The 22,471-nt window shown below is 40.6% G+C and overlaps 1 protein-coding gene across 2 annotated transcripts in view; it reads left to right on the top strand.

The window, feature by feature from the left end:
• Positions 1 to 22,471, top strand: part of SMCHD1 (structural maintenance of chromosomes flexible hinge domain containing 1) — a 162,539-nt gene that overhangs the window by 74,381 nt on the left and 65,687 nt on the right. For both annotated transcript variants that reach the window (XM_034762716.1, XM_034762715.1), the window contains exons 22-28: positions 1,248 to 1,320; positions 5,711 to 5,850; positions 7,295 to 7,429; positions 14,692 to 14,919; positions 16,320 to 16,468; positions 19,204 to 19,292; positions 21,493 to 21,611. In XM_034762716.1, the coding sequence (XP_034618607.1) occupies positions 1,248 to 1,320; positions 5,711 to 5,850; positions 7,295 to 7,429; positions 14,692 to 14,919; positions 16,320 to 16,468; positions 19,204 to 19,292; positions 21,493 to 21,611 (933 nt within the window). The remainder of the gene's footprint in view (positions 1 to 1,247; positions 1,321 to 5,710; positions 5,851 to 7,294; positions 7,430 to 14,691; positions 14,920 to 16,319; positions 16,469 to 19,203; positions 19,293 to 21,492; positions 21,612 to 22,471) is intronic.

Here is a 22,471-nt window from a genome sequence, read left to right as displayed (position 1 = left end):
TTCATCATCATCGTTCCATACAATAACCTAAATTTAATAACTCCAGAAAACCTTTAGGGGAAAGTGAAGGACTCAAATTAAGTAATGTCAAAGTTATAGTTGGCCTTGTAACTTTAACGCGGCCCCCTTTTTTGTTTGCCTTCTTTAGAGCATGTAAATGTTCTGCAGGACTCATTCATTGTGCAGAAAGAATAGTGCAGTGAATGAGACTATTCTTAAATATTTTTATCCCACCTGTTCAGTGAGTGTACTCCTGATTCTTTCACTGCACATTATCCATTCTGTCCTCTGCAGAATTACATGTGCTGCTAGGCTGGTGTAAATTAAAATTTATTCCAGATCTACACCTTCACAAATGCAGATAATTGATCGATCTGGGTATTTATATGGCCTCCATCACCAGTTTGTGAGGACTTTGATCAGAGTGTTTACCTGTCATCTATTTTTTTTCTGCCTTTTGCAGTATTGTTTGCATTTATTTTCATGAGCCATTTTTGGAGCTTTCGTTTCCCAGATTTGACATCTCTGGGGCAGAAGAAAGGGAAATGCAATCAACCACTTGCAATTATGTCTACTCAGTTTGTTTTGTAACTATTTTATTACGTACTCTTACAAATTTGTATACAAATAAACATTTTCAAGTAGCTACAAAATATGAGGCACCCAAGGACTGCAGTGCTCCCTGTTGGATTTAATTCCTAGAAGTTTGGGTTTATGGGAGTTCTTGAACTGGGAGCCTGGGCTTAGTGATTATTAGTGATATATCTTCAAATCAACACTTACAGATTATTATATAACTAGAGTTACCTACATTTTTATTAGCTGTCCAGACTGGTATTCACTCTCCTTCACTTCTTGGTGTCTTGTTTCAAGCAGATAGAGAGCGATGGAGACAAGGTCTGCATATCTCTTCTTTAACCCCCCCCCTCCCCACCCCCCCAAAAAAACTAACTTTTTTTAAAAAAAGCTCATGCATGCATCTAGGCAGGCCAACCACAAGTTATGTTAACTGCTTTTAAAGTGTCTGGGTTCATGTTGGCTGATATTCAGCAACTAGAATAGAGCTCTCTGGAGAAAACTGATAATCTAGTTTGCAACTTAATACAGAAAATGTGTGTAAGCCTCTGGAATTTCACAAAAATATGCATGAAAGTCCAAAATATATTTTTGTAGGTTGAGAATTTATGTAAACAGATCTACGATCTGCATTTGTTCAGCGTTAATCCTTACAATGTTCTTTTCAATAGAATTTCAATCTGAAGGTTATTCTTCCTGGTTTGAAAGAAGACTCACAGATCTTGAAAATAAGATTACTGCCTGGTAAGTATTTTGAAATATTTGTGATGACATGTTAGAATATTTTTTAACACTTTTTTTTGTAATGGTGTGCCTCCATTCAAGAAGACACAATACCTGATGAGATGTACATTTACCTCTACATAATTTATCATTTGTTATTGTCCATAATATGTAAGTCCAGGTACTGGGCTTTGTATATTATTACTAGCAAGTGACGACTGGAAACTTAAAACAAACTTTATGATGCCATCCCCCTTTATATGGAAAACATTCACTCAGCATTCCAGCTCTACCTGTTCTCTTAGCAGTTGGAAATCACCTGCTTGTCTGAGATACATTTTGTTTTATTTTGAATCCTTTTTTCTGATCACAAACTTTTTCTAACCAGGCACAATTATTTAGCATTTTTATTTATTTCCTCTTACTTCTCTGGAGCTTTTGGTTGCCCACTAGTTTCCATCTTCTTTGTTCCCTTTTTAGATAGGTCACTTTGTGAGCAAATTCTAGGTTTTTCATTCAAACTGTGAAATCTTGGCTGGGGGTGTATAGATACAGGGTCTCAAATTCAAAGTGTGCATCTATGGTAGTTGCTGACTTTAGCATCATGCATTCCTCTCATGCCATTTAGTAGTCTGTAAGCAGTACCCTACCAGATTTCTAAGTCCTGTTGTGGATGCACTGGAACTGAACAAATGTGGGTCCCCTCTGTAAGTGGAATTTTTTTGGCATGAACAGCTAAGAGTTTCTCAGAGACAGTGTGGGTGAGGTAATTTTTTTTTATTCTTCGAGTTGATGCGGTTGTGTATTCCATGTAGGTGTGCATCCGCACACCATACCAGAGCCAGAGAACTTTGTCTAGCAGTACATGTAGAGGAGCGCTCAGGTCTTGCAGCCTTCTCCCCTCCCCTGCTGTACAAGTGTGATGCCACTATCAGTTTCTTCTCACTGCTCATGGCTGGAGTCGGAGCTGTGTGGTATTATTTCACCTCATGCTTTCTGTCTCAGTTACCTGAGACTTTTCTTGTATATCAGAGGTGGGCAAACTACTCTGGCCTGCAAACTATTTTAAGCCGGCCCCCGCTCTGGTGCTCCGACTGGGGCGCTGGGTCGGGGGCCAGACCACGCGGCTTGGCCCAGCTCCAGCCAGGGCGCTGGGTTGTGGGCCGGACCATGTGGCTCGGCCCAGCTCCGGTGCTTCAGTCGGGACGCAGAGTTGGGGCCGCACCATGCAGCTCCTGGAAGCTGTGGCATGGTCCCACTCTGGCTCCTACATGCTCCAATGGGAGCTGCAGGGGTGGTGCCTGCAGATGGGGCAACATGCAGAGCTGCCTGGCCGCGCCTCCGCACAGGTGCCTGAGAAGGGACATGCCACTGCTTCCAGGAGCCACTTGAAGTAAGCGTCACTTGGAGCCTGCACCCCCTGAGCCACTCTCCACACCCTAACTCTCTGCACCAGTCCTGATCCCCCTCCCGCTCTCCAAACCCCTCGATCCCAGCCCGGAGCACCCTCCTACACTCCTCATCCCCAGCCCCACCCCAGAGCCTGCACCCCTTCCCACACCTCATCCCCAATTTTGTGAGCATTCATGGCCCGCCATACAATTTCTATTCCCCTATGTGGCCTTTGGACCAAAACGTTTGCCCACCCCTGTTGTGTATATAGTTGTTGTAGCTCAGACTGTGCCCTCTCTCCCCTCCACCACAGAGTGAGAGCTCATTCTATGAGAGCCCAGATGACATTGATTGTGTTTCTAAGTGATGTTCCCATTTTGGATATTTGCAAGACTGCCACTTGACCCTATGTATGTATGTTAACAAATCACTGTGCCATTCTGCTGCATCCTGCTCAGATGCAAACTTTGGGAAGATAGTCCCACAGTCTGTGTTCAAACAGACTCCGAGCCCCAGCTACTGCGAGTACTACCTGAGAGTCATCTGCATGGAATACATGGCTGTATCTACTCAAAGAAGAAAACATGGTCACTTACTGTAACTTTTGTTCTTTGAGATGTGAAGCAGACATGTATTGCACAACCCATCCTCCGTCTCCTCTGACATTCGGTGCGAAGGAACTGATGGGGGTCAGGATGGCACCACCCTTATACGGCCAGGAGAGGGCGTAAGGCCATAAGACGTGAGCACCGCCCCTACAGGTACTGCTAGGGAAAGTTCTCTGGCTCTGGTGCACTGTGTGCATGCACATCTGCATGGAATATTCATCTGCATCACATCTTGAACAACAGTTACAGTAAGTAACACTGTTCTATTGGACCAGCTTCTATTGGTGAAAGAGACAAGCTTCTGAGCTTAATAGAGCGTCTCTTTACCTTGTCTTTGTCATATCCTGGAATCAACCTGGCTACAACAACATTGCAAATACCAATTTCTCAAGCAGTTCCACTTATACAGTACATGTAAGAGATTTACCACGGTGCCTTGTTCCGATGGTGCTGTTACTCCTTTTTGCACAGGCTTTTCCAGATAAGGAAAATGTATGAGGTGTGTCAGGTATGTCATGGGTTAACTACTCTTGGCCTTTGCCCTTTTGACCAACATCAGGTTTGTCAAGCAATTTTGGGGAAATTATTCTGTGGTAGCCTTCCTTATAGTTAGACTAGCAGGTCCACCTGTAATTTCTTTTTTATTCCATTACCTTTTTCTGGTCTGCAGACAGATGTAAATGCTCCCTTCTGAGAACGGGTATAATAGTCTAATTTGATCAGATTAGATAAAATGAAAGATGTACTTCTGAATTTTCACCTCCTCCTATGTCAAAGATATTTGGACATTCTCTTTCTTCCTGCAAATACCAGACGCAGTTGAGATTTGTCCATAGAATTGCAGGGCATGGTCACATACTTTGCACTGGAATCTGTCTTTGGCAGTGCAGTGACACTTCAGAGCAATTGATTCAGTGCAATCCTACCTTTTAAAGCTAATTTGGGGGCAATAGTGAGCAAAATCTCTTTCATTCTTTGCTTTTCTTAGGGGACTAAAGTTTTAGGGGGGGTTGCTTCCTGGGTAGAATTGTCTGTTCATCTCCTTCTCTCCATTTGTTCCTCCCCTTTGCTTTTTATGATGTAGAAGGCCATCCAGAATAAGCTGAAAGTACACTGGTGCTCCATGTGCAAGGAGACCACAACAACTACAGAAGAGCAACTCTGCTAAGATTGTTTCATGGGCCTGGGAACAATTGTAGGTCATGTCAATCCTGTGCTGAAGATCTTTAATTGCCACTCTAGGGCTTAATTAAAACTCTGCATCTGGTCTCTTAATGGCTATCCTTTTCATTTGACATTTTTAATCTTTAGGGTCCCATTCAGCCAAGGTAGGCAAACTTATTAACCGGTTCTTGCTGATGATATTTTTCTACCATTTATTCTCCCAAAAGCTTGTTCTACACTCTGGTTTTCAAAAATAACTTCCTGTAAGGGATAGATCAGCAAACTCTGTTTTGTGTAAAGCTTTTTACTAGCAGAGATTTTAATTTAGTCTTCAAAAGTTGTCATGGTCTCTTTTCCTGCCCCCTACCCCACCCAACCCAGGTATAGTTCCCAGCTCAGGTGGGATATCATAACTGATTACTTAGTTCCCTTTCCCTTTTTTAATTTTAATTAATCTCTATGATTCACCATAGCTGTTTTTATTGCATAGGGTAGAAATTAGAAGTTTTAAATAACTAATAGACTAGAACAGAGATTCTTTGCAAAATATTTCTGAAAATTGACCAAAGTTATTTATTTAGTCTTTATTCATTCTCGAAGGACTTTGACATATACCTCTGGTCTTAAAGCTAATGAGTTAGTTTTGTTTAGGGACTCCTCATTAATTTTTAGAATTAAGATTGACAACACATACAAATTATTTTACCTTTTAAGCTATTTTGAGAGCTCTCACTATGCCCTCCACATCACATCATTTTTTCTTTTTATTTATTTTTCCTTATGTTTGTATATAAAGGTTGTAGATTACATGATTAGAATGTCTTTTAGCATGATTGATCAGATTTCTTTGTGGTTATCTGCACCCTATAGCACATTTCATATGTTTGCCCTGCATCTCACAGGAAAGTCTAGGTTCAGTATCTTTATTGGTTTACTGGTCAACATTGATAGTATTGGTGACTTGTAAAGATGTGTTTTATATATCTGGTGATCGCTATATGTCTATTTAAGCATATTCATGAGAATAGTAAACAATGCACCTGCAAGGACAGAACCCCCTGCTTATTTCAATGCTGGTGTTCTTTTGAGGAAAGATTCATGAACATGAATTGTGTTAGATTGTTTGTTACCAAAGGTACCATGGCAGTTTATTTTCAAATTACGGTTGTTACACAGAGAAACTGAAGTCAGATAACCTGTAAAATTCTGAAGTGTAACCTCTACTCCAAAATTGGGTATGTTTACAGGACCTCCTCGTCAATTGAAAGTGAAACCTGATTCTGAAATTCTAAAGATTGAAAATGGGACATCTTTCCCCTTTCAGGTTGAAGTGTTGGATGAAGCAGGAAATATAACAGCACAACCAAAACTAATAGTTCATTGTAAGGTAGGCTACATTTTATGTATACTAGCACAGGCTTCTGTTATGGCACTTAGTTTAATAAAAAAGTGTGGAAAGGATCTATTTTGTTCCGTCACCCAAATGTAATATACTAGTAGTTTTCCAGATATCTTGAGATTTCATAGTAATTGCAACTTCAGTGCCACCTCTACCACATAGTTCCTGACTAAATGTCAGAGGTACAAAAAGCTGACACATTAGTGATTAAAGAGATATTGGGATGAGGATATTTAATTACAGTATCAAGATACTTCAGGTCATGCTTTTGTGTGTGTGTATGTGCGTGTATATATATAGAGTGGGGGGGAACCCTACTTACATTTGTTTGGTCTAGGATTAGCTAATGCCTCAAGTGAACTCTTAATATAAGAAATAACAGACTATTATTTACAATCTATTGTATGACAGTAATTATTTGTAATACTGGCTGTTTAACTGTCAGCAAACCACTGCAGAAGTTAATATTTTTTAACTCCTCTAGCCCATTTAATGTATTTAGATTTCTCAGAAATAAGCTCACAGCAGGCAACTTTAAAATGTTTAACAAAAATGTTTGCACTTAGATTTTCATGTGTGTATTATTTATGCATGTTACAAACTTAACTTTAACATTTTTATTTTATGAATGAGTGGTAAGTGTTCTCTCAATTTTAGGGCATAAATCTAAACAAATCTTAAATTTTGAGTGGCATGAATCATTGGAAAAAAATAATTTAAGGCAAAATACTTTAAATATGCTTAAAGATGAAAATGCAGGCTAATCTGTATAAAAACAAATAGTGTATTATTCACATCTCCTAAGGGCAGGCCCACACTAGAAACTTTTGCTGGTATAGCTATGTCAGTTAAAGGTATGGGGACTTTTGTTTGTTTGTTTGGCGGTGTTTTGTTTGGTTTGGTTTTCTTGTGACATTTCTATAACAGCAAAACCCCTAGAGTAGATGCAGTTAAATTGACATAAAAGTGCTTTTTGCTAGTATACTTTATAAACTACACTGACAGTATAAGATGTGTACACACGGAACTGTTTGCCGTAGCTATATCAGCAAAAGTTTTCTAATGTAGACTGGGCCTTAATTATTAGGATAATATGAGGGGTTGTTGGAAACCAATGTTTAAGACTAAGCTACCTTCTTTCTATAACTAAGGAAGGACTAGTGCCCCTTCATAATACATGTACTTGTATGTATTATTAAATATGCATTATTAAACGTGTATGTCAGTCACAGTTGTAATCCTCACCCTCCTAGGCCTCTCCTATTTGTTCTCCATTGCTGTGAAAAGCATGACTTCGGATTCCAAGATTCTTGAAGGAGCGGACCTCTCATTTTACCTGTAAAGAGCCATGCTTACCTTTGGTGTTGAATAACTCATATTTTAACTTATTTACATGCTACTATATTTAAGTGTAATTTTGCATTTTAAATAGTTTGTAGGTGCTCCAAATCTTCCTGTGTATGCCGTGGATTGCAGTAATGCTGGGACAAATATTTTAACTGGACCAGTTTTGCATGTGCAGAATATAAAGAAAGACCAGATGCTCAAAGCAAGGATTGAAATACCTGTAAGTATTGCTCTGGCGATGCATGCGAATGAAAGAGGAAGGGATGAATTTAAGTGGCAGGCTGCAACTTTTTGAACTTCATAATAGGGAGGGGTGCTATATGCCCACTCCCTCACATATCAGGCAGTTAAAGGAGGCCAGTACAGAGTTACAGGACTCCTGCCCTATAACCAGTAACTCATGTTAGACCCTCTTCTGGGGCTCTTTGTCCCCGCCTCTGCTCCATGCAAAGGGGTTAGAGACTATTAAGGGGAACCTCTGTCTTAGAAGACTTCAGGTCTCCCTTTCTTCTTACAGGCATAAGGTCCACCAGTGAAATTCCAGGTCTCATTTATCTCTGGGAGCTGGCCCTTCTGGCCTCTATCTACACTAGGCACCAGCTGCAAGTTGTGATGAACTAAATGTCCTATACTATCTCCTAATGTTAGACTTTCCATCTCTACTCCTTTTGTCTAACTGCCTTCACAGTGCTGCCAGGAAGGCAAAATACAGACCAGATCTCTACCAGTTTGGCCCAGTGGGAAAAAAATTCCTTCCTAATCCCGCAAATAGGCCATTGATTAGATCCACCATTGTGGAAATGCAGCTCAATATACTGTCAGTACAGGAAGGAAGGGAGGATGGGGCAGCTATGAAGCAACTGAAAATGGCCCCAGAAAGCCCAGGAGCACTTTAAATCATGGAGATGGGGAGTTTAAGAGCCAATCTGTTCCTCTGTTCCCTGCTCCCCACCCCTGCCAGTCAGTGGAAGGCAGAGAATTTCCCCCTCCCTCTTCCACCTATTTCAGAGATAAGCAGAAGGGATTTGGGATTTCCAGGCTGGTATGTACCTCCCAAGCTGAGTTTCATTGCCTTTAGTGTTTTCAAACATCAGATCCCCATCATTGAGCTGGGGACAGGGCATTGTGCTATACCTAAGCATTAATTCTTTTAGAAAGGAGTATTTTTTTAAAAAATAGGCAAAAGAAGGAATTGCAGAAATTGCATTAGTTAAAAATAATTTTTCCTTGGTATAGTATATAGTGACTACTTTAAAGAGCCTTGGAATACTTATCTAAAAAGCACAAGATAAACACAAATTGTATGTATAGAATGTACAGCTGCAAGATGTGTCAAAACTGCAGCCATTAAGAGTTTGTTGTATACTCTGTTTTTGTTAGTTAAAAGATTTTGTTTTTTTCATCTTCTGTTCCTATCATCTTGATGTTTTTCTGTATTTCATTTTCTTTGTATTTCATTATTATTGTTAATATGAAACCATTCTTTATTCTAATTCCTGTCATTTAATGATCCCTCTCAGTACAGGTTGTTATTTCTTTGTAGTTCAGAGAAACTTGTTTCTGTACACAGCCCAGCTTGTCAAGCAGGTGCTTGGGGCAGCCATTCCAGAGTGGGGTGGCAGGTCCAACTATTCGGCGGCAATTCAGCGGACGGTCCCTCACTCCTGCTCGGAGCAAAGGACCTTCCGCCAAATTGCCACTGCAGATCACGATCGCGGCTTTTTTTTTTTTTTTTTGGGCTGCTTAGGGCGGCCAAAACCCTGGAGCCAGCCCTGCCACAGCCATTATCACATTTAACCCAATAGTTGAAGAAAACATGAGGAACTTTAATTGGTTTTATCTTGAAATCTGAGGAGATTAGTTAACTTGTAAACTTCTCCTTCTCTTAAAAAAATCAAATCAAATCTTTATTTTCCAACAAATTTGCTTTTTCTGGCTTTCAGGCTGGTAATGTCCATGGCATGACCATAATATAGTAAATAAGCAAGATTTCAATTTTCTTTAATACTTAAACACTTATCTATGCTACTACTTGCACTGAGGAGTCAATTAAATGTCCTCATCTTGCACTATGATACCAACTTCATAGTGACCTTTAAGTATACATCAGCTCTGATTTCTACAACAAAAAGTTAGGAAGGATTATTGTGGTAGCTACCATATCCGATCCAATGCAGAATAAGACTGAGGTTTTTCCACATGATATTGCCTCTATAGAACCACACTCTGTAAGTCAAAAGTGCCTAACCATGTGGTAAAGGAACCTTCCTGAAGAGTGGTTTCCTCTGAAGTTTCTTTGAGCTGAACATTACATAGACCAAAAGTTATAAACAATCTGCTTCCTTTTGCTATCCATCAGTTCGTATCTGACTACCAGCTGGAGTAGTCATAGGTCAAACCTGTCCATTTTCTTGGTTTAGATCTAAATAGAAGTAGTTTAAAACGTCTTATAATGATAGGTTTAGTGTAGGCATAAGTCTGGTACAGTATTAGAGTTTTCTTTCTAACTTGCATTGAATTTATTGTGACTTCTGGTTGCCATGGGCCTTTCCTAAGAAAATAGGATTTAAGAGGTATATCTCTTAATTTTCAATATTCCCTCACTTCAGATGGTGTGAAAAGTGTCTTTTTTTAATACTGTCTGGGAAGAATGTATAGCTAAAGCCTGTGGTACCTGAAAGATCTCTTAAAAAGGATATGAAGGCTCTTGATGGCACATGATTCTGGAGATACTATTTCAAGAAGGTGTTTATGAGCACAGTGGATATTGCCATAAAGCCTGACCTGAAATTCCAAAATGAATGGTGTTCTCTGGCAATGGAGCTGCACAATGACCCATTGAAACCAATTCTACCAGATAAATGTAAGAGTTGTTCAGAATAAGCTGAAAAAAACCCCTGTTAAAGTGCCAGTGGTTCCAAGAGACTGCATAGTAAGAAAATGTTCTTTGAGTTCTGGTCCCTATGTGTATTCCACTGTGGATACGCATGTGCTTGAGACCGGAGAATTCTAGCAAGTAGTGTACATTGGAAATGTAGATAGTAGTTAGTTAGAATCATCACTCCAGGGAATCATCTGATCCCCCAGCACAGGACTTAAGTTATCCCCAAGCTTCCTGGCTTTAGGAATTGCATCTACTGACCCAGCTTCTTTTCATTCATTGACGACCACTAGCACTGCCTCTACTGCATTGGAGAAGCCCATATCTCCATTAAGTACTGTATATGCCACTCCTTTCCCAGCCGAAAGCAGTAGGCACGAAAACTCCAGCTTCGGAAGTACCTAATGGAATGCACCAGGGAGCCCCAGTTAGATCCAGGCCGGGGAGAATCCCAGGTACATCAGCCTAAGACATCAAGGAGTGCGCCTCCTAGCTTGATGTCTGACTCAGGACCAGGAATGACTAGAGCCAAGGATCCTTCGTCTGGCCCATCTCACAAGAGGAAAAGGCACTCTCTCTTGAGCATAAAAACAGATTCCTTTCTAGATCTGCTAAGAGTAGGGATCCCTTCCTGTCCCCATCCAGGTTGGGAAAATCCTTGCACACAGGACACAAGGACTTAAGTTCTCCTAGGCCTTGTGGCCATGATCAGAAGGTACATAAGAGCAAGGTTTCTTCAGTACCGCTCTGCATGTCATTGACACTGACCACAGTACCGACTAAGACAAAGCACCTGGACCTGAAGGATTGTGAACCATTGGTACCGACAGTTATTACATGGTTGAAGTCTCCTTGATTGGTGCTACTGTCAGATTCCCCTAAAGAACCACCAGTTACTAAGAGACCCTTTACACTGATTCCAGGGGTATGAGGCGACAAGACACAGCCTTCTAAGCCTCCAGTATATCCGACACGACTGCACAGGATATCTTCATTCTCCCAGACCCGCAGTCTCCCCGGTTGTCGGGATCGACTCTCACTAGAGAGATTCTAACACCAGAAACAAGCCCATTCCATTAGCTACTCATGGCTTTGTGACATGGGTACTGATGGCACTTAAGATGGAACTGGACCTGACCTTCTCATCATTAGGAGAGTCAGATGTACCAGTGGAACTATTCTCCCCTCCACCAAGGGAGTTCAGCTCAGACAGGGGATCAAGAGTCTCCTACTACCAATCTCGTCCATCTAAGTAAGGACCCGCTGCTGGGGACCAATTTTTCCTAATAGCTTGGAGACTGCCACAACCTACATTGATCCCTCATACTGATGTTACTGGGGGCCATGGGGCCTGTACACATAGCATCTGGAATCAGTATGATCCAAGAAGGAATATTTACACCTCTTTGCCTCCAAGAGGTCAACCAGAGCTTCCTGCCTATGCAGGAGGAAGAAGATGAATCAGATCTGCCAGTACCAGTAACAACACACATTTCATCTTCCTCATAGTTTCAAAGTTTCTTCTTGACAACCACAGACAGTTCCAAGAGCTGCTTTGGAGAGTAGTAGAAGAGCCTCAGATTCCCTTAAAGGAGATCCAGGACTCATAACACAAGGGCCTGGACATCCTACAGCTTACAGGATCTAGCTGAATAGCACTCCCGGTCAATGAGGTGATTCTGGAACCAGCAAAATCTGTGTGGCACATGCAACCTACCCATTCTTCTTACCCTAAGACAGCAGCAAAAATTAATACTTAGTCCTGGCTAAGGGAGTGGAGTTCTTGTTCTCCCACCCTGCCCTGAACTCCCTACCTGTCGAAGCAGCAGTGGAGAGGACTAAAAACACCCAAGGGCCAGCCCTGTGGCTCAGGAGGCCAAGCATTTAGACCTTATTGGGAGAAAGGTGTTTACTTCCACCAGCTTCCAATTTAGAATTTTCAATTACCAGGCCCTCCTGGCAAAATGATTTTTTTGAATTATTCTAAATTCCTGGTCTCTAAAGACAGGTTACTCCAGGAGAATAGGGCTTTACTTCACACCCTTTTTGATAAGAGCATATCAGTGGCAAGAACCTGATTACAAGATGCAGTTGATGCTGCTGATACTGCTTCATGATCACTGATGACTGCTAGAGTGATGCATCAGGAATCTTGGCTACACTCTTCAGGATTCCCCAGGTAGGTACAGAACACCATGCATGACTTGCCCTTTAATTAAATCAGTCCTTTCCACCAGAAGACAGACAAGTCTTTGCATTCATTAAAAGACTCCGGGGCAATCTTCTGCTTCCTGGGTATATATATATATACCAGTCCTGAAGGAAGTAGCATAAGCAACCTTGCAAGCCAAGGCCTTTGCTACACCCTTTCTATCACAAGCGCATTTATGAGCTACTTTGCAAATGGTAGTGGGTGCAGAAATGGAGATATATTGTCCAATACACCTCTTCTGCAGCTACCCAGCCTCACCACCCTGCCTCCCCAACCAAAAGATAGTTTTGACAGGACACTAAGAAGCTGCAAACCAATGTTCATGACATCTCCACCCAACTCAGAGATCCATTTTGGTGGATGCCTAGCACAATTTCCCCACAACTGAGGGCAATAACAATTGACAACAGGTCATTCCTTTAGCTCAATAGAGGTTCACTTGACTGCAATCAGCACTTGTCACCCTCCAAGGGATGGCTTCTCTATCTTTATTCACTCAGTCATCTCCCAATCAAGTTCTTAAAGGTCTTAATTAGAACTTCCCCACTGGTAATAAGACCAACTGCTCAATCGTACCTTAATTTAGTACTTTCAGCACTTACCAAGCCACCTTTCAAACCCCTGTTTAGCTGTCTGATGCATCACCTGACTATGAAGGTTGCTTTCCTCGTTTCCATCACCTTGGCCAGATGGGTAGGCGAACTGGAGTCCCTAATGGCAGACACTTTTTACACTGTATTTCATAAAGACAGGGTCTCGCTATGACTACATCCAAAATTCACCCATAAAGTAGTTTTGGAGGTTCACATAAACGAGGCTATCCCCTTACCTCTCTTCTTTCCAAAAGCCCACACCTTCAGCATAGAGAAGAAACTTCATTCTTTCAACATGAGATGAGCTTTGGCATTTTACCTACAGAGAAGAAAACAGATCAGAAAGTCATATGGGCTGTTCCTTGCCATAGCAGGTCTAGCCCGAGGACAAGCTGTTTTCTCCCAGTGTATCTCTGGCTGTATCCTACATTTTTATTCAGTGGGCAACCTTCTTCCCCCACTGAGCTACAGGCTCACTGTATGGGAGCACAGGCAGCCTTGGTAGCATCACTTCTAGAAGTACCTCTGCTTGCTATTTGCAAGGCAGCCATGTGGAGTTCCAGACACACATTCTTGGGCAATACACCTTGGTCCAAACCTCCTCCACTGATGCGTCCTTTGAGACAGTGGTTCTATAAGCACCCATATCACCTGGATCCTCACACCCTCCTTCTGTTTATGTACTGCTTGTCAGTCACCCACGATGGAATACACATGGGGAACAGCACTCAATGAAGAAAGGGCAGTTACCTTTCTAACTGCATTTTTTTTAGATGTGTTGTCCTTATCTCTATCTTACTACCTGCCCTCCTTGCCTGCTGCTTTGGCTCCTCTCTGAATCAGGGTAAGAGGAGGAATTGGAGAGTCCTGGGTCCACACTGCCCCTTATACTCCCAGCATAGAGCACAAGGAGAGCAAGGGCACAGGTGCAGACCAACGGACATTACTGACTAGAATTCTTTGGTCTCAGGTGCATCAAGTACACAGGTACCTACAGTGGAATACAGATAAGAACTGTGCATCTCAAAGAATTCCAGTTATGAAAGGTAAGTATTTTCCCTATGCCTTAATAGGGACCACGCCACTGGATGCTGGGTGCATGGTTGCTTTCCCTAGATCCTAGGTATCCTGGGAAGGATGTCCAGGGTTCCTTGGATCTGAATTGGTCAGATTAGTCCTTTGCAGAGGCACTTGGAGTCTGGTTGTGTGTCCTCAGAGAGTTAGTTAAGAAGGGATATTGCAGATTTACATCTCCAGAGCTTAAGAGCTGTAGTAATTTGGATTAATGGTGATACTTTATATCACTGATGAATACATTCTTAAGGTCTGATTTTCAGGGGTACAGAACCTAACATCGCCCACTGACGTCCAAGGGAGCTGCAGCACTCAGCACCTCTGAAAATACTGCCATTGGTATTTAACCCTGCAAAAGTTACTATTTAACTATAAGATGGCAAACTGACCTATTTCAAAGGGTGGTTATACTCTCAACACAGCTGTAAGGTTATTTTTTAAAATTGTTGTTTTAAAAAAAAATACACTGGATTTGAGGTTCCAAACATGGAAATTTATAGAAATAACTAATATTTCAAGATGTGAAATTAAGATTTGCATTTTTATTGTAGTTTTGAGAGGCCAGATTCTGACCTCAGTTACACCTAGGCCAGTTGAAACCTAGGGTAACTCCATTTATCTCAGTGGATGTTAGAACTCCGATACACCCAACACTCACAAAATGTACAAGTATATATTTAATGTCTTATTTATGTCGCATTCAATGTTTTTGCCATGCATAGAGTTGTAAAGATGTGCCACCAGTGGAAAAGACTATTAAACTGCTCCCCAGTAGCCATGTTGCAAGACTGCAGATTTTTAGTGTAGAAGGACAAAAGGCTATTCAAATCAAACACCAGGATGAAATTAACTGGATTGCAGGCGATGTCATGCACAACCTTATCTTTCAAATGTATGATGAAGGAGAAAGAGAGATCATCATAACTTCAGCTCTAGCAGAAAAAATTAAGGTAGGTATTTTAGAAGAAACTTTATCATAAATTCAAAGTAAATGGGACACAATTGTAGAATATACAATACGTAAAGAAGAAAATGTACTGGCTTCTTTACAAGGGGTTTGTTCTCTCTTTTTTTTTTTTTAAATCAGGTACATGAGCAACATTCCAACTGATAGTCTCTGGATATGTCTACACTGCAATAAAACTCCCATGGCTGGTTCATGTCAGCAGACTTGGACTGCTGGACCGTAAAGTTGAAGAGTATACATTTGGGCTTGGCTGGAGCCTGGCTCTGGAACTCTCCCTCCTCGCACGCTCCCAGAGTCTGGGCTCCAGCTCGAGCCTGAACGTTTTATAGCCCCACAGCCCAAGTCCGAGTTAACTGACAGGCCAGCCCTGGATATTTTATTGTAGAATAAATATACCGCCACAGGCCCATTGAAGATCTGAAGCACTATACAAACATGGAAATGTTACTTTTCTCATTTAATAAGATTGTTCATCGCTAAAAAATCCAATAAAATGTTAAAACTATGTCCATAGAGGGGTAAAGACACTTAATGACCATTTTATTGAATTGAGTAAGACTTGCGTAATATGCATCATATTCTGTTACCAGTAATGCCAGAAACTATCTCAACAGTAAAGGTCTTAGACTAAGATTACTTTAATTACATAACACATTTTATTAATTGATAAAAGTAACATTACTTTGCTTGTATGGCATTCTTGTTCCTCAAGGCTGCTGAGACTCAATAAGAATCTTGCCTGAGTGAAAATTGCGGAACAGGCCCTTTGGTTTATTGAGAACATCTTTTGCAGTAATATACATTATGAAAAGTAGGTTAGTATTTTCAAGCCTTTTTAAAAATAAAATAAAATAAAAGTCCTGCCTCCTCCAATGCAAAACTTCCTCAACTCTTCATAGCTACTCTCCAGTATAATATGTTAATCCATGTAATACCTGCCCCAGAACTATACTCTTGGCTTTGGGGGCTTTCCCAATATTCAGTAGCCTGGTCAGATTTGTGTCAAACCTGTAACTTCATGACGGACTTATGTTCCCTTATGTTCTTCCTCCTATATATAGATGTAGGGCTTGATACCCAGGCAGAGCTCCATTGAATTGATTCAGATTTTGTCTTGATAAGGTTCTAGAGCATTGGGACTCTGTTAACAGGACATTTTAGGCAGTCAGGCTGAATGTAAGTTCTCTTCAAAGTAGACTTCTGTATTTGTTCAGATAACATAGGTTAGTGTTGGAAAAACTCAATGCTCTCATGAATAAGATTACTACTGCTGTGTATATTTTTACATACACGATCCAGTCCTGAAAACCATAATGTATATGTACAAATGAAGGGATGAATGTTGTATAGCCAGTGATTAGTTAATAAATATTTTGGTTTTAGGTTAACTGGACACCCAGGATTAACAGAGAGCAAATGATTCAGGGACTACTGCCTGATGTCAAAGTACCAACATCTGTAAAAGATGTGCGTTATTGCCTAATTACATTCCATGATGACCATGTATCTTTGGAGAGTGCATTTACAGTCAGGTCTGTTCTTTTAAAACACATTTTTATTGATAATGCTTTTTGTAAAGGGTTGTAATACTGTCCTTTAAAAAATAATAATTAGTGTTTTTTCAATAAAAGGGAAAAATATATAAATATTTGAAAGAGATTATACTTATTAAGAATTAAATAGGCTATTCTAAAGCAAAAAATGTTGATTGCAGAGAAGAACATGGTGTGTGAAGAAAAGCATCCATGTATGGCAGTACATAGTTTGACAATCACTTGTGAATATAAATGTATTTAAAGGGAGGATGTTGGTAGGCTTCAGTTGTCTGTGTTACAGGATTGTTGAAAAGCATTGGCCTCTCTCTATTGGTTACAGCAACAATAAAAGGGAAATATTCACATCAGTGCAGAGCAAATTGTTACGGGTATCCTACAATTGGAAACAGTGATTGTTAAATATGTAACAGACTTTCAGCATCTACAGCACTTGTACAAATATTAACTAAAAGTCAAAATATCTTTGCAAGGTAGGTTTGCAGCAATCAGACGTTCTCCAGATCCACAAAATACAAAATGGTAGCCAACCCTGAAGCCACAAGCCTGTACAAAGTTGAAGCAGGAGTTTCATCTTAAGTGATTGTAAAACACTAGCACACCTTGTAGTGCAAAATAAATTACTTGAATAGATGTAAGTTATTTTGATTAGATAGTAGCCTCCATTCTTCTTCAGGAGAAAGATTCTTGAAAAACACACCAAATTATTGTTCCTGAAACAAAACAGAACAATAGAGACCATCACCTTTATTGTTTATTCCTTATCTGAGAAGGTGATTCTTCTGTCTTCCCCTTGATAGGAATCTTCTTAACAAAAAGTGTTTAGGAAGCTGATTCAAGCACAGTTATTTGTAAAATAAACTTATATTTGCATCTGAAGAGATTTTTTTTTTTTTTTTTTTTTTGGTCAGACATGGTTGTCTCTTTACATAGTGCCAAATGCGCTGAATGTTTGGAGCCCAAAGACTTGTTTGGTGCCAATACACCATTAATATCACAAATTTATTCCCAGTCTCCCTCTAGATGAACTCTAGGACTAGCTCGGGAACAAGGCTTAATAGCCCTGAGAAGAATGTATGCAATGTTCTTGTAGCAGTGTTGGTCCCAGGGTGTTAGAGAGATGAGATGGCTGAGGTAATATCTTTTATTGGACCAACTTCTGTTGACGAGAAAGACAAGCTTTTGAACTACCCAGAGCTCTTCCTCAGTTCTGGGAAAGATACTAAGGCTTATGTCTGCACTGGCAAGCGAACAACAAAACTTTTGTCTTTCAGAGGTGTTTAAAAAAAAAAACCCAAATCTTAAAAGACAAAAGTTTTGCCGCGACAGATGCCAGTGTGAACAGCACATTCAGCAGGAGCGCTCTCCTGCCAACAACAGAAATGCTGCTCGTTGGTTGTAGAAGTTTTTTGTCATCAGGAGAGCTGACAAACAGCAGCTACACTGGATGACTTTTAGTGGCATGGCTGTGGTGACACAGCCATGTCGCTAAAAGCTGTGTAGTGTAGACATAGCCTCAGAGTGTCACAACTAAATATAGGTTTCACCTTAAATGGTCCCTTAGAATATGCGCTAACTACTTATACTAAACTATCTGTTCAACCTTGTATTTAGTTGTGACACTGAGTACCTTTTCCAGACCTAAGGAAAAGTTCTGTGTAGCTGTAACAGAAGTCGGTCCAATAAAAAATATTACCTCACCTACCATGTTTCTCTGAGAAGAATGGTCAATCCTAAACAGAGTAGACATAGCTTAAGCTAGTCATTAATATTTTATGGCCTCATTTAGAACAACCTGAATGCTGATTCCTTCAGCTGTTCACGGTCAGACATAATACCTGTGGAAGACAAAGTAACTCTATTCAGTAAATAAACCGACTTACTTTTATTTTATTTATTTTTAGAAAAAAATATAATTTTAAAGCTCCTCACACTAACTATTTGTGGTACAATTATACATACACCTCTACCCCGATATAACACGACCCGATATAACACGAATTTGGATATAACGAGGTAAAGCAGTGCTCCAGGGAGGCGGGGCTGCGCACTATGGCGGATCAAAGCAAGTTTGATGTAACACGGTAAGATTTTTTGGCTCCCGAGGACAGCGTTCTATCGAGGTAGAGGTGTACTATAGGAAGAAATAAATTCCTCAGTCCAATAAGATTGGTTCAGCCAAAATGCGCTGAAGGAAAATCTGGTCTACGTGCCTTTTTTTATAGATGAGATCTTGATATCTTTGTGTATGTATATCACGGCATATTATCATGATCCAGATTCTAATGGATTTTACAACTAGACATATGTTTTAAAATTAATTCAGACATTTGTACAATTTATTTTGTCCTAATCTGGTTACAAATACTGTTCCAAATTGCAAAGTAGGCTGGACTTTAGCCTGGTTACAAAACACAATTAACAATGTCATCTATGCTAAGTATTGGTAGCCAGATTAGTAGAAAAACAAGTTTTAACCAAGTTCCCTGACATCATTGTATTTTGTCATGCATACGGTGCTCACAATTAACAATGTTGTGGTTGAAGTGAAAATTCAAAAGTTTGTCAACTACTAAATCAAATGTAAGCACTTGAGTCTGTAATATATGCAAGGATATAATTTTGAAACTCTGCAAATGAATTATTTTTGTTAAATATGTTTGAAGTAATTGATTTAATGAAGAACTACAAGCCAATCTTGTATGCCAATTTAGACCACTTCCTGATGAACCTAAACATATTAAATGCAAATTAAAAGGACCAAATACATTACAGATGGGTGAAGAGCTACAAAGTGAAATCGGTGAGTACCTGCATGTCCTATGCTTCATTGTAGGATATAAATATTTCCTTATCTCTCATTATCCTGTTATCTGTACAAACAGCATGTGGCAGAAACTCTGTAGTACGTTGTCCAATATAAAATAGGCAGCTACATTTTAAAATTAAAATCCTAGTATGGAAGAGTTTATCACAGCTCAAAGTGAAAAGGTAGTGTTACAAATATCTTCTAGAAGACAAAACCCACCTGTAAATCTGAATTCCTAGTCTACTTGATATTCCTCCCTCTGGAGTTCAAATCATCAGGAAGATTTTATTTAAGTCATGCTGTCTAAAACCTCTTAATTTGAATACTATTTCAGAAATCTGGTCCTCTGTATATTAATTTATTTTAAGGCTGAGGCTCCTAATTTGAATGGAAATAGGCATGTTGAGGAGACCATCAGCTTTTTCAGTATTCCTCAGTTTTGATGTTTTTCACAGCTTTTACCTCATATTTCAATGTCTTTATTATGCATACATTGATGACTTCAATTCCCATGGCTATGATGCTACAAAAGTTTGGCTATGAGGTATTTTATTGGTAGAACTGTCAGTGAAATAATATGTTGTGATAATTGTTCAGCTGATAAAGAGGGTTTTTTTTCTATAGTATACAAGTAGTTTAGGTATGCTGAATGTGTAAATGACCTCAAAATAGTCTGAAAAATATCAAATAATATCTACTTAACTAACCTCTAGAAATTAAAAATATTAGGAACATTTTGTGGGGATATAAAAGTGTATCTTGAAATAAAACTCCCATTTCGTTTATGAAGCAAGAAAAAAATCAGCATAAGACAGCTCATGTCAGTGCTCTAATGTGTTCTCACATGAGTTTAAATATTAAGAAGACTTCTCTTTTAATTCTATGTCAAGTTAAGAGATGATCTACTGCTAAAGGTCAGGGCTGGCTCCAGGGTTTTGGCCGCCCCATGCAGCCAAACAAAACAAAAAAAAAGCCGCGGTCGCAATCTGCGGCGGCAATTCAGCGGGAGGTCCTTCGCTCTGAGCAGGAGTGAGGGACTGTCCGCCGAATTGTCGCCGAACAGCTGGACATGCTGCCACTCTCTGAAGTGGCCGCCCCAAGCACCTGCTTGGTAAGCTGGTGCCTGGAGCTGGCCCTGCTAAAGGTAAATGTGTGTGAATGGGAAAGGAGTCGTCTTGTCAGGTATGGCTAGAGTAAATGAACGCATTTTTCACTATTTCCAATTTACCGTTTATACTCATTCATAAGCCGAATTTTTTTAGTGAAAAAGGGAAGCACCAGAGGGTCAGCTTATGAATGGGTATAGAGAGAGGGAGAGGTGGGACACAGCCCCTCCCCCCAACGGAGGGAGCAAGGAGAGGCAGCACAGCCAGCAGAGCCAGAAGGGAAGAGGCGGGGCCAGAGCCTCTCTGCTTCTGACCACGTTGCTCTCCCCCCAGCCTCCGAAGCAGCTGTAGCTCCGGGGCTGGCAGGCTGCAGCAATGCCGCTAGGCCCCGCCCCCCAGAGCAGGCTGTGGCCGCGCCGCCCGGCCTGCTGGAGCATGCTACAGCCTTGCCGCCCAGCCCAGCCTGTTGGAAGATGCTGTGGCCGTGCCGCCTGGTCTGGCCCGCCGGAGCAGGCTGAGGCCGTGCTGCCCATCCTGCCAGAGCAGCTCCAGCCGGGCCAGAGACATCCTCCCCTGGCCCTCCCCAGATAAGGTGGGAAGGGATGGGATGGGGAGAGTGTAGGGGGTCCCAAGCTAGGGGTGGGGTCATGTGGGGGGTGGTCACAGGGGTTACTCCCCTGACCCCCAGCTTCTCCACCCTTCCCCCCAAAAAACGTTTCCCCACCAGTTGCTGTCCCAGCCCGTCAGGGTAAGCAGCTGGTGCGCCGGGACACTTTGTTTATGTAGGTTTACCTCCATGCCTGCGGGCGCTTGAGGTAAACAAACCATCTCGGCTCACCAGCGGCTTATCCTGATGGCCTGGGAGCCAAAGTTTCCTTACTCCTGAATTATAGGGTCGACCTATGAATGGGTCATAAAAAATTTCCATTTTTACTTATCCATCTTGGGGGAGTCGGCTTATAAACAAACCGGCTTATGATCGAGTTTATACATATATAGATTTTGTGCATGTTCATACTTTGTCTTATTAAAGAGGATGTTGTTCAGTTAGATTTTTTTGGAAAAATAATCTTTCTTCTTTTTAATAGATGTGATGGTTACAGACCAGTATGGGAATCAAATTCAGACCCTCTCAGCCTCTTGCATAAATTCCTTAGGAGTTTCTGGGAATGGGCTGGATAAATCAAATTTGAAAACTATGTGGCAGGTAGGTACTCAGAAATACTTCCTAAGATGTCATACAGTGTGGTGTTGCCAGCATGTAGCAATTGATTTATAATAAAACTATTTGTCACCCAGCAGAAATTTAATCAAAATTGGAAAAAGTCTAAATTCTCTTTTTGATAGGTTAAAAGAGTCTGGTGATCTTAGAGATCTATTAAACTGTATCCCATGTGCCTGTTACAACTAGGGAATACAGCAACTTAAGTTCCTTTTTTACTACTGATGATAAATCTCCATGCCATTGCTGCAGCTATACAACAAATCTCATTTTTCTGGTTATGCTTCAAACTTTTAGTCATTTGACCTGTTCTTAGTCCATGCTCCTTTTTCTGTCTCTTGCTTCTAGGTATCAGTTTATTTTTTTAAAGTAATTTTCTCATTCAGTCTTTTGTGTTGTGCTTTGTGGATGTAGGGATGTTTGGTGTGGAGAAAAAAAAGAATAAGAAGACATAATGGCTAGATAGAGACAATTAGATGCATTACTGAGTCGCTAATAGAGATGATCCAAGTATTTTTCAATGCCTCTGCCACCCTTAAGTTTCTGGAATTGCAAGGTCTCAGCTTGTCTCTGTGTGACTGAAGAACGTGTTACCCCAAGTTCTTCTAAAAGTCCATCTTCTTGGAAATACCCAGGACATAGTGGACTTGGCAGAAGGATTTGCTAGAGCGAGCAAATTTCCTCAAAAATGTATAAATTGATGTGTAGAAAGCAAAGAGTGATTTGTGTTAGGTTTGGGGTGCAGAAACAGATGTTTGCTTTAGCTTTTCAAAATGTGGACTCTAGTTGCTGATAAAATAATTATGGACTGTTGTGTGATTATGCCTATATGTAATTACATAAAA

This window comes from Trachemys scripta, chromosome 2, assembly GCF_013100865.1.
Source record: "Trachemys scripta elegans isolate TJP31775 chromosome 2, CAS_Tse_1.0, whole genome shotgun sequence".
In the NCBI taxonomy this organism is placed as follows: Eukaryota; Metazoa; Chordata; order Testudines; family Emydidae; genus Trachemys; species Trachemys scripta.
Note: the sequence above shows the minus strand (reverse complement) of the source record. Positions and strands in the feature narration are given on the sequence as shown.